At 35.4% G+C, this 12,136-nt stretch overlaps 1 protein-coding gene across 1 annotated transcript; it reads left to right on the top strand.

Annotated features, from left to right (window-relative positions):
- Window positions 1-709: 709 nt before the first annotated feature.
- LOC128159451 (uncharacterized) lies at window positions 710-10,845 on the top strand. Its single transcript, XM_052822558.1, has 6 exons — window positions 710-780; window positions 2,572-2,690; window positions 3,229-3,443; window positions 3,600-3,738; window positions 5,015-6,166; window positions 6,450-10,845. Exons 2-6 carry the CDS (start codon window positions 2,612-2,614, stop codon window positions 7,832-7,834), a joined length of 2,970 nt encoding a protein of 989 aa, XP_052678518.1. The 5' UTR covers window positions 710-780; window positions 2,572-2,611; the 3' UTR covers window positions 7,835-10,845.
- Window positions 10,846-12,136: the final 1,291 nt, after the last annotated feature.

Consider the following 12,136-nt stretch of genomic DNA (forward strand, 5'->3'; position numbering starts at 1 on the left):
CATCGATTTTGAAATTAAGTGGGGGCCGGGGGGGGGGGGGGGGGGCCAGACTCATCCAAAATATCTTGACAAGCAAAATAAAAAAAAGAAAGAAAGAAAAACATTACTTTTCAAAATCCCGAAAATGGGGGCGGTACACTTTTTAACTGCGATTCAACTGTCTATTTCATTATTTTCAATTCAATTTTTTTACATGGTCCCATAAAAAAGGGGGACTCCATGTTAACGGTATCAAGAAAGGAAATTATGCACCAGAAGGGGGAGTGGCAGCCCCCCCCCCCCCCCCCCCCCCCCCCCCGATGCTATGTGCCTGTTTAATAAGGGTTCATATAAATTGTAAGTTAATAAAGAGTAGGTGTTTGTTATCTACGAAAAAAAGTTCTGTTTTATCGATGTTATTTACCGTGAGGAACAATTAACGTTAATGAACAGAACTGAATGAATGACGTGTTTTTCTTGTGAGCACTATTAACGATTTACATCAAAGCGTAAGACTATTTAAAAAAATATTTATCTATAATGCATCTTGTAGTGAAAATATATTCGTAAAAGAAATAAAAAGTCGATATCAACTATTTACCAGACAAAAATTAGGCGATAAACTTGTATGTTTTCAATGATCGACATTGGTTTGAATACCCAATGAAATATATAAGAGTAACTCATGCGTGAAAAACGTGCGTGGAAAAGAGACTCGAAACTTTATCGCTTAGCTTTGTCTCCACAGGTGAGATAATTCTCAAGATGGCGTCTTGTGTTCAAACAATAAATTCTTGTCAGGTAAGTAGGTCATTTTTTAAACAATTAACTCCTTTTTAATATCGTAATAAGTGAAGAAAACGTAGTTGTGAGGTGTGGATTTAACATATCCGTAAGAATTTTACAGATACAGATTATTTCAAATCATATTTTACAACTTATGCTCTGTTATTTGTTTGTTTTAAAACGCACTGTTGTTTTTCTGACTTTTTGTTTTCGTATTACGTTATAGTCGCTACAATTTCTTTTACGAATCATCATTTACGTACTGTTAGCTTATGTACATCATTTTTATTAACATTTAATTAGACTATAAAATAATAACCGTAAACAATTGAAAAAAATTAGCGAGTGCATATAAACATGCAATTTGGAATACAGGAAGTGAATGAGCGTTGTACATGTATTGTCCAGTCATGTCTAAATTAGGGATTATCGTAATTTCTGATAGTATACATCTTTAATGTACTCATAAATAGATATTAATTGTACGCGTACATATTGAATTTGGTCCATCTAAAATTACAGATATCGAATATACCTAAAATGCTTACAATAATGTATAGGTCTATTTACAGTTTCCCCATTATAATGTTAATTATAATGTGCAGGGTACAAAACAATTTACAACTTGCATGGGTTCATGCAGTTGTTTATTTTTTTTTCAGCATGAATAAGATTCGATCATGATTACAATAATATTAAGTTAACGTCAAATCCTTAAATTATTAATAAACCGTATGTGTTGGTCAGAATTAATGCAAGCTAGGTCTAGCAGGTTAAGATAGGGACTTGTACATACAGTGCTTTGTCAAGAGGATGCAGTTATCTTTTATTCTCTTCCATATATTAATTATGCATATATGCATTGTTCAAGAATTTCCCAAATACTCAATCATGCATCAATTTTCCTTTCTTGATACTGTTAATTTTACAGTGTAGGTGATCTGAATTTCTGGTTTACCAGACACTGTATGATGATAGTTTTGTTATATCTTTTAATTACCGTACCTTTTAATGGAAAGGTGTATGATTAATTTTAACTTGATTCAAAGACTCGCATCACGTCTCGTTAGATCTTATAATTTGAGCGTGTAAGGCAACTCGATGGGATCCAACCCTTTGGATCAAGTTACTGTTTAGATAATATATTATATTTCTCAAATTAAATCATATCCCAACTAAGTCTTTAAAAAAATTGATTTATTGCTAGAAATAAGGGATGCAGTTGACTATCTAAAAAATTAAAATTATTAAAAAATGCACTGTGTTTAAATTTAATTACTACTCTTGCACACAATATGATAAAAGTTGGTGAGGTCATCATTTTTTATAAAAAGTCAATAATATTATGGTGCTTTAACATAGTTGATGTGTTTGAGATCAATGTTTGTACAGTCAAACCTCGTTGTCTCGAACTATATATATATTAAATCTCGAGTTTTTAACCAGTCCCATCTATAGATGGGACTGGTTAAAAAACTCGAGATATCCGAGAAGGGTAATATACCTATAAAGCTTAAGTGTTTGGGACTTACAAATTCGACATATCCATTGTATTCGAGATATCGATGTTCGAGATACGGAAGTTCAACTGTATTTACTTTGAACAAGTTGAAGTGTAGCATATTTCTAAGTTACTAGTAGTACGTCATTCATTCAAATCAATTTAAAAATTGCTGTTCATTAAAAAAATAATTAAATCTACCACAGTTGATTTTTTTTTCAGTCCCATAAAGCAAAATCATGTCCTTTTCTTTTGCATCATTTTGAATTACCCAATAGTGTTGATATATTTGGCTTCGTTTGCAGATCTTCAAAATGACGTAGACACAATGACCGTTGTGACATCATGAGGTTAACCTTTGCACTGACCTGTCTTCTGTTGCTATGGCAACCAGAATTCTCATTACAGCAGAGGACCAGAAATTGTAAGTAAATCCCACTCTGTGCATAAATCCTGCTATATATTCAGGGTTGTCTCTAAAAATTGAAGTAGAAGGGAGAAATAAAAAAGTAGAAGGGGTTCTAGGGGTCTAGCTTATAGCTAGATTGTGTTTGAAATGCAATTATAGCCGGGTAATTACGTCACTTTAGGCGGGGAAATTCCCCGCCTCCCGGGTCTTAGAGACAACCCTGCTATTCAAAGCACAAAAATTAATCTTCGATTCCTCAGACCACAAAAAAATAAAGTATAATGCGACTGCCAGGATATTTTTCTTACTATGAGATCTTGAAGGGAAATATTCTTTTGTTCGGAAAAGTTACACTGAATAAAATGTTAGATTTCTTTTAGGGGGGAATGTATATTTTGTATGTATAAATTTCTCACATTACTGAAATTTCAGTCTTTTTGAGTTACAAGTTGCAAGTAAATACTAATGAATAGTTTTTGTATGAGACAAATCACAATGGTCGTATTTGTTTTCACTTCATCTCTGTCTTCCAATGCTGTTATTTCTGTCACAGATCAGCTGGAAGATTATTGCTTTCTTCCTCCCGAGTCGATCAGCCTGGATGAGATAGTTATCATCAAAGCCGGGGGGACGGTCAGCCCTAAGCCCATCGGTAACCAGTGTAAGATCACCGTTCTGACCGAGAACAAGTATGACCTGCAGGTCAGCATCCGCATCATCAACTTCAGATCCTGTGCCGTCACCCTCACTCTGTACGCCACTACTAACGTAAGTTCCCAACGTACTAAGTAGTCAGTTGACAAAACATTGATAATGTTTGTAAGATACTGCAAGTATGAAAAATTGAATACAAAATTCCTCTCAAACTACTGTTAATTTTCCCTGTCATCTTATTTGATATCAATCGTGGGTTTTTTTCTTCAGTATATATACACTTGTGACAATTACCCACAATCCTCTGCCACAATGAAGATCAGCGGGACACAGGTGATTGTGGATCTCAAGAAGACAGATCCCACGACCATGCAGTACTCGTTTGAGATATCCATCACTCCTATCAAAAGTAAGTACATGTACCAACATTGTCATCTCATTTGGTTGACTGTTATCATAATGTTGTCATCCCATGTGGTTCAGTATTAATTAACATAACATTGTTGTCTCATGTGATTCAACATTATCATCCTTTACCATATAAATAGGGGGAAGTAGGAGAGTAAAAGCAACAATTGGCAAAATCAGACTGAAATAATTAAGATCTATATGTTCACAATACAATAGCTCAAAATAGATATGGGGTTGGCTTTAGCAATATTGAATTAACGTTACAGCATTTTCAGAGAAAATGGGCTGGAATTGATATGTTTTATGATGTGAAATAATGAATTTATTTACCTAATCAAAGGGATTTTGTTGTTTTATTACAAATGAAATATTTGCGTCTATTTTGAACTGCCGGTCAATAGACTGCAATCTATTAGACCGCCGGTCAATAGACTGCGATCTGTTGGACCGCCGGGTCAATAGACTGCGATCTATTGGACAGACAACGTATTTCAGAACGCGGGTATGTTAATGTTACATCCTTTCTCAGGGAATGTTCCTTTACATAGACGCTGTTTTTAGTACATGTACTTGGTGAAGCCAAATTCAATGTTATCAAAATGGAGTATCAAATAATCAACAGTTTTAAAGCTTTATATAAGGTAAAAGACTATTTTAAATGTAATGGGTTGAAGACTCCCCCTTCTTTGTGTAAACTAATATTAAATTGAGATATTGGAATGCATGCAACAGGTTTTGTGGTTGTAAAAGATGAAAAAAAATCTGAGTATATTGCATAATGGCACGAAAACCATCTGCAATATGCAAATTGTAAACCCCCAAAAAACTAAAAAAGGAATTAGGTAATAAAACAATTATTTAATGCTTGAACAGTCAATAGACCATAATTTTTTCCCTTGGTGCAGGGAACAGCTCAGTATGATCTATTGCCCGAGGCCAACCGCCGAGGGCAATAGATCATACTGAGCTGTTCCCTGCACCTCGGGAAAAATATTCTGGTCTATTGACTGCTCAAGCATTAAATAATTGTATAATAGTTCATATTTGAGTGTAGCAGTTGTAGGTTGTAATGCCATTGCTCACAACAACATTAACTCTAAAATTATCTTACTTTGCAAAATGTGCTCATGATATGTTTTAACCTATTAAGTGAGAGCAATAGTTTTTGCTTATATTATGAATAGAACTGGTAATTGTATGTTATATAGGTAAATGCTGCAATAGGTATGTAAATGAATGTTTTTAACAATAAATCATTTTGTCCATTTTCACAGAGCCTTTCTCGCCAGATACAACAGAAACACAACCTGTTGCGGCTGGACTTATCATAGGAGTCGTGTGTGGAGTTTTCTTCTTTATCGTGGTTGGGGCAATTTTCATTGCTTGCTGCTACAGGAGAGCCCAGAGAATGAAGCGGCTTGCTATGTACAACAGCTCAAACTCCAAAGTGCCACTGGAACAACTGGAGGGACAAACAGCGGCCAATAACTACGAGTACTCGCCCCGCGCCAAGACGAAACTTCTTCCTGAGCGGCAGGTTTCGGTGGATGAGAGCAGGGAAGGTGGGGGAGGGAGGAGACCTCAGACTCTAGATCTAAAGGCACGGAGTCAGACTTCGAGGAGTGATGTCACGGATTCCAGTGCATCAAGTCGCCCGAATAACAACGTGGCGTATGAACATGAGGACGAGGATCCCTACGATGTAATGGACGGTGACCCCAAACCACCGAAGTCTCCGTTTCTTAGTGCATTACAGAACAATGTCAAGTTCCAGAAGTCCAGGCAAGACAATGAGAGAGCTGCAGAGGACAGGCGAAATCGATTGTCTGGGTCCTCCTTTGGGAACAGGACGCCTGGAGAATCCAACTCCTCCATAGACAGCCGCGACAGAGTGCCTGCCGAAAAGAAGCTTGAGAAACCTTTGCCGACCATGCCAGACAACAGACATCTGACTCTGGCAGAGAAGCGAAAAAAGATGGAGAGCTTTCGAAGGGCTACACGTCCAGAATCGTTTACATCAGACGAGCTAGATGGAAGTGGAGAAGACAATTTAAACAAAAGTCAGGGGACTAGCGGTAGCGATAGTCGGTCCTCAAAAGAGGCAGCCCCTGCACCAGGGAAAGCAAACACTCAGCACACGCTGCGACCAAACAGAGGGCAAGAGAAAACTAAAACCACCTCTAAAGATAAAAAGGTCAAAGGTCAGAGAGATAATGATGTGGAGAGGGCACCTGATAGTCCAAGATCGACACGCGACACGAGTCAGTTTCAAAAATTGGAGGATGGACTGAGAGGAAGTAAACGCTCAAATAAATCACCTAAAATGGCAGCTAAAGGCTTTGGACATCGGAGGAACCGCAGCACCGACTCGAGACCTAACACACCTGTCAGCATGATGCGTGATGATGATGAGGAATCGGTCAGACGTAAGTTTGATTTTGTTTTGTTTTGTCTAAAACTGTTCTTACCTTTTTTAGGTCTTGATAAAAGATGGAATAAATAAATAAGACTAGATTAAGAAATTTGTTTGATTAAAGATTTTAAAGTATGGTGCCTTTAAGGGCAATGGGGTGGGGGGGATTTTTGCATAAATATGACAAAAGTGTTATTTGTGTCGTGATCAAATTAATATGTTATTTGCATGTATTTAATGAGTCCATTACATTTAGTATCAAATGCTTGAAGATGAGGTTGACTTGTTTCTTTCAGCTTTACAAAGGACAACATCAAGACAGTCTCTGTATGCCTCACGGTCATCTCTGTATAGCCGCAGACGGCGAAAAGGATCTTTCACAGAGTCCGTTGTGTCTGGGTCCACCTTTGCCCATGACGACATTGACTACTACCGAAGGTCAAGAGGTCATGCGGACTACGATGATGATGGATATGTTGAACCGATTTCTAGACACGAGAATGACAGGATGTTTAAGTCCTTAGGAGACCTAAGTGGGAGAAGGGCGGATAAAGCAACAAGAGCGACTCAGACATTGAGAGAAACAGCAACACAGACAGGACAGGACGAATCAGTTGTGATGCACTCCAAGAGAGTGGTGCAAAGAAAGCGCCGCTCCAAAAGTCTGTCTGCCACTGGGACCCAAACAACCAACAAAAAAGGCCGTAGCCGCAGTAAATCTCGCACTATAGGTGATGATTCTGACACCGGTGACGAACTAAAAAATGAGAAGCGCGAGAAGTCCAAGAGCCGGGAGTCAGTCAAAGATATGTCAGAAAAACCAAAGCCCAAACCAAAACCAAAGCCAAGGAAATCCCAGTCAGCAGTGCAGTCTGAAAGTGAGGCTCCAGTCAAATCACAGAGAAAGAAGTCAAAATCTCATGATAAGTCAGAGAAACCAAAAGCATCAGAGGCTGTTGGAGCCACAGAGATGCCACAAGATGTGCCGACCCAACCTCCTCCTGGTACAATGATGTATGCAATGGGACCAGATGGTCAACCTTACTTAGTACCCTATGGTCTCCCACCATCGTATTCAACACTACCTCACCAGCAGCCACAGGTAGGGATGGTGTCTACCCAGGCTCCCTACCTGGTCAATGGACAGGGTCAGTTTACTGTGGCACCCCCTCAGCAGGCGGTGACTACGGCGGGACAGATCCCTGTTCAAGGAATTGTCCAGGCTCCAACTGTTCCTGCGAAACCTCGCAAGTCAAACTGGGAGATGCTTTGCGAGCTGACAGAGAAGCAGAAGGATGGAGAGGCGGCTCTAGAAACAGGGTCTGTAGCTAGCTCCGTGTTTACAAACAATATCCCCACACACCAGGTGGTGTATCCTGGGGGTGGGGTTTATCCCCAAAATGGGCAGCAGCAGGCACCTGCCATAGTCATGATTCCACCCAATCAGAGTCACCCTGCACATCCATTTGTGACCCCCTCTGGTGCCCCTTACCCTTCAGGGATGCCCCTCTCAGTTAATCTCCCCTCCATGGGCCCCACACCAGCAGCCCATCCTAGTCCATCTGTAGGCAGTGACCTATCCCACAATTCATCATGGGACGTGTTGACAAGACTGACCGAGCAGCAGAATCGCCTTCAACAAATTCAAAATGGTGGAGCAGAAAACGAGAGTGTCGTATAATGGCAGCCATAAGAATTATAAATCTTCATATTCCAATATCATTCATCCTTGCACTGCAAAAATGCATAGACTCTTAGTTTATTAAGCTGGTTGGATGATTTTTTCAAGCATGAGAGAATCCTTGTGTTTGTGTTTTTGTCTGTTTTGGTTGTACGGCATTTTATATATGTTGTATATAGTAGATAATCTTGTACATACATGTATATTCTTCAATCATTCACTGATCTGTACATTGATTCGGTTGTTTATCTGTTTGACGTACGTACTTTACTGAAGCCCAAGATGGCATATTTTACACATTCCTGGCATTCCTAGTGCAAACATTTTATTTTTAAAATTACAGGGTTGTTTTATTCCATCGTCTCAAGCCACAGGTTTTGTGTCCATACAATTTCCAGAATGGACACAAAACCATTGGTTTGAGACGATGGTTTCATTCCATCTTTACAGTTTTATCACATGGAGCGGTAGTAATGTACCTTAAAGTACATGTACAAGGTAAATAGTATTGCTGATTCATGGAGCTGTTAATACCTTTATGTATGCTTTCCAAAATTACTAGTACAATGTACCGGTAGTTCAAAGTTCGACTGAACAATGATGTTATAGTTATCTAACTTGCTTTATGATTTTTGCCAAGTTCATTTTGATTTTGTCAAATATGATAGATATCATATTTGTGTCATTTAAATATGCAATGTTTGCATAGCATCAGATCATCGTATACAAAATACATTGGTTTTAATGTTTCATTTTCTTTAAAAAATATTGCAAAATGAATGTTTTACAGTAGTTTTGAGTATAAGGTTTCTGTAACAAGTTTTTATATCTAACTTTTCTTTTTCTATACATGAATATCATTTGACATTTGAAATGAAATTTTAATGAATTATTTTTAAGTAGAGGAGGGTGGGGTCATAAATTTTAGATGCAAGTTTGCTCATTAGGGAAAAATCTGCAAATATTTTGCATTTTAATCTTCTTAATCAGTTATTTATACTTTTATGTAGCAAGGGTTCCATGAATTTTTGATGCAAGTATTTTTTTTTTCCTGTAGGAAGCAAGTATGAGTATTTTGCTTTTTATCTTGAATTATTTATACTTTTATTTGACATGCGTGCTTGTAGATTTATTACAAAGTTTTCAGCTATACTATATGTTTACTGTAAGTGCTATCGCCTGGCAATGCCATACACATGTGAAACCTGTACGTGTCAAGTGACATTGAAGTGTGTTTGAATCGTTTTCTTTCATGGATAATTGAAGAGTGTTTGAAAGGTTTTCTTTAACTTCAAATATTAGACACAAATTTCTGCATGGAATTTTGTATTAAGGCTTTATATTAACTTTTAGTTTGGTGTAATTCCATGTACTTATAGAGGGCTGGGTATCCATGGGTTTAACAGGTGTACTTAAGATGTAATGGGGGTAATGGGGATTATGATATTTTTCATTAGTAAAAGTAGTTTCAACTGTTCTTATATGTCAGCAATTCTTCAACATTAGAGAAATGCACATGATATCATATTTTTTTTACGTCTTATAATTCAAGACAACATTTGGATAAAATTTGAATTGTTAAATGTACATTAATTCATAAATTTTCATCAGATGAAAAAATAATCCCTGCATTAAGGACATTATATACATGACATTGATATCCAATGCATTCACATGTATTGTTGTCATCTATCTAGGATCTATAAAAGGTCTTTAATCTGTGGGTACATTCTGGTTTGTTCATATATATATAGTTTCCATCTATATATTATGATCCTGACACATATTTTACCGGTATACATTTGCAAGATGCAGGACCATCTAGTGAACAAGATATACATAGTGTATGATTGTAGATACACTTTAATTGAATTTTTTTTTCATGTGTATTGTTTTGGGTTTTATTTAATAAATACATGTAGGTGTATAGTACCACAATACACAAATGTCCACATATAGTCATAAACTCAAAGTGATTTCAACTACACTAATTCTTATATACCAATTATCTTCTATCATTCCATATCATACATGTTTATTTGTCAGTTTGTTTTAGATTTGTATTAGCAATTTAAATACATGTACCAAATTTTTGCTTATTGATGCCACATAGATATCAGAATGTATGAGTTACATAATTTTTAAATTAATTTTTTTTTTTTAAATTCCTAATTGTTGAAAACTAATTGTGATTGTGCCATACCTGTAGAAAATATGTGGCTTTAAGCTATTAATTTGAAAATAGAAAAAAAATATTTAAAGTCTAACTTCAATAATGTTTGTTTCGAGAATATTTAAGTGCATCCTAGTTTTAATTCAACATTTTGGCATTGTTTTAAAATATGCTAATATGGGTCTCGATTTATTTATAGATAAGCTGCCAAATTTTTTTTTTAAAGTACTATTAGAGCTGTATTTTATTAGTACATGTATGTACATTAAAAAATTATAGCTTTCAGTGCTTCCTGTTTTTCTTAATATTTAAATTAATTTAATTCCAAATGATTGCAACTGAATGTATTATATGTTGGGAAAGAAACCCAGCTTGATTTGTACTTGTTGTACATACCGGTAGTACATATATTGTTATGATTAGGCTCTGTATGCTGGGCTTCAGTTATCATTCAATTCCTGCATCATTTAACTGTACAAGGGGTAACTAGTATCCCTTTTCATAAAGATTTCCTTGTGTAAACATAAATAATTTCATTTCAAACCTTTCCTTTCACTTGCTTTCATCAAATATGCTGAATAGATGTTTATAAATGCATGCCTCTGTAAATTGTAAATGTTGACTGGTTTTTTTTTTTTAATTTTACTTTATTGGTTTAATTTGATTTTTTTTTTAAAAATGTGCAATGGTTAGTGATGCATTCCATGATTTCTTTTGATCATTTTAAACTTGATACATTATTATTATTTTATAAATTCACATATCAGATTTCAACAAAATATTTGTATTGTATCATTATCTGAATGTTCTATGTTTTTGAACAATAAAATTGTAAAATACAGTAGAATTATTTGAATTGGTTTATTTTTCCATTAAGAAATTGATAAAGTACCTCTCCGATTAATATTATGAAAAAATCTGTATAAAGATATATAGGAGATATATAAGACATAAATGACATTCAATTTTTAAGCTAAAATATCTGATTTCTTTTAAATAATACATGCATTAGTATATGACCAAAACTATCATATTTAAAAAGTTTGCAGGAGAGGTAGATCTGATGCGCAGTTTGTTGACCATCCAGCTTCCTTTAAATGGCTCCAATTTAATAATCCCCTACACCTATAAATTCAAAGTGTTGTTAACTAAAGGCTTATATGTCGCTAGGTCAGCAGATATGTATGGACGTCAGTCAGTTAATATATCAGATATCATAAGCTTAGTTGTTAGAACGCTGGTACAGTGTGCCAGAGGCCCTGGGTTCGAGTCCCATTTGATACTTGACCTTTTATTACCTGGTATACCGCGGTATATAGATGTCTGTTTTTCGCATTTTAAATAAAATAAAATCAAGTTTAAAAGAAAGATTTAATATGCTAACCTGTCAATTTGGGTTTATTCCCACGTAGCTAAAATTCTGAAATTCTTATTCCCACCTAGCGAAAATTGTGATTTTCACACCTGAGTGAGCACTGAGTATAGTCTGTTTTAGGTGTGAACTACCTGTATAGAAATCACCTGTGATATACTGTTAGATATTATTGATAATATGTTTTAAAAATGTTTAGAACTATTAATTATTGAAAGGTTTCATATTTATAAATTAAATAAATAAAATAAAATTCAAAATAAATAAATGAAAAAAGGAAGATGACCATATATTCTGTATTCTGATGTTAACATATATCAATTTGATTTCTATTGTCATTCTTTTGAGCTACATGGATAAATTTGATTCTGGCTCTTCAAACACGTCATCTATCCATATAACCTTTTCATGTGATTAAAAAAATCAATTTTAAATTTATAAAATGTTCTTATAAAAGTTAGTACAAACTTTCCAGATAAAATTCTACACTGCTTTATATGCAACGTTGCAACAACAACAAAAATTACATCAAATTCATTAACTTTGATTTTTCCATTTTATCTGCAACTTGATCCTTTCGGGAAAAAGCATAAAAAGTGCAACACCCTCTTTGACCAAAATTGTGATCATGCCCAGTTAATGAAACTATGTCTGTTTAACTTCTCATCACTCAAAAGAATGAATATTGAGTAATTTTAAATAAGATAAAATTTACCCAAGATCAGTCATATAACAAACACTTTTTAATTATTAAAAT

This window comes from Crassostrea angulata, chromosome 8 (assembly GCF_025612915.1).
Source record: "Crassostrea angulata isolate pt1a10 chromosome 8, ASM2561291v2, whole genome shotgun sequence".
In the NCBI taxonomy this organism is placed as follows: domain Eukaryota; kingdom Metazoa; phylum Mollusca; class Bivalvia; order Ostreida; family Ostreidae; genus Magallana; species Magallana angulata.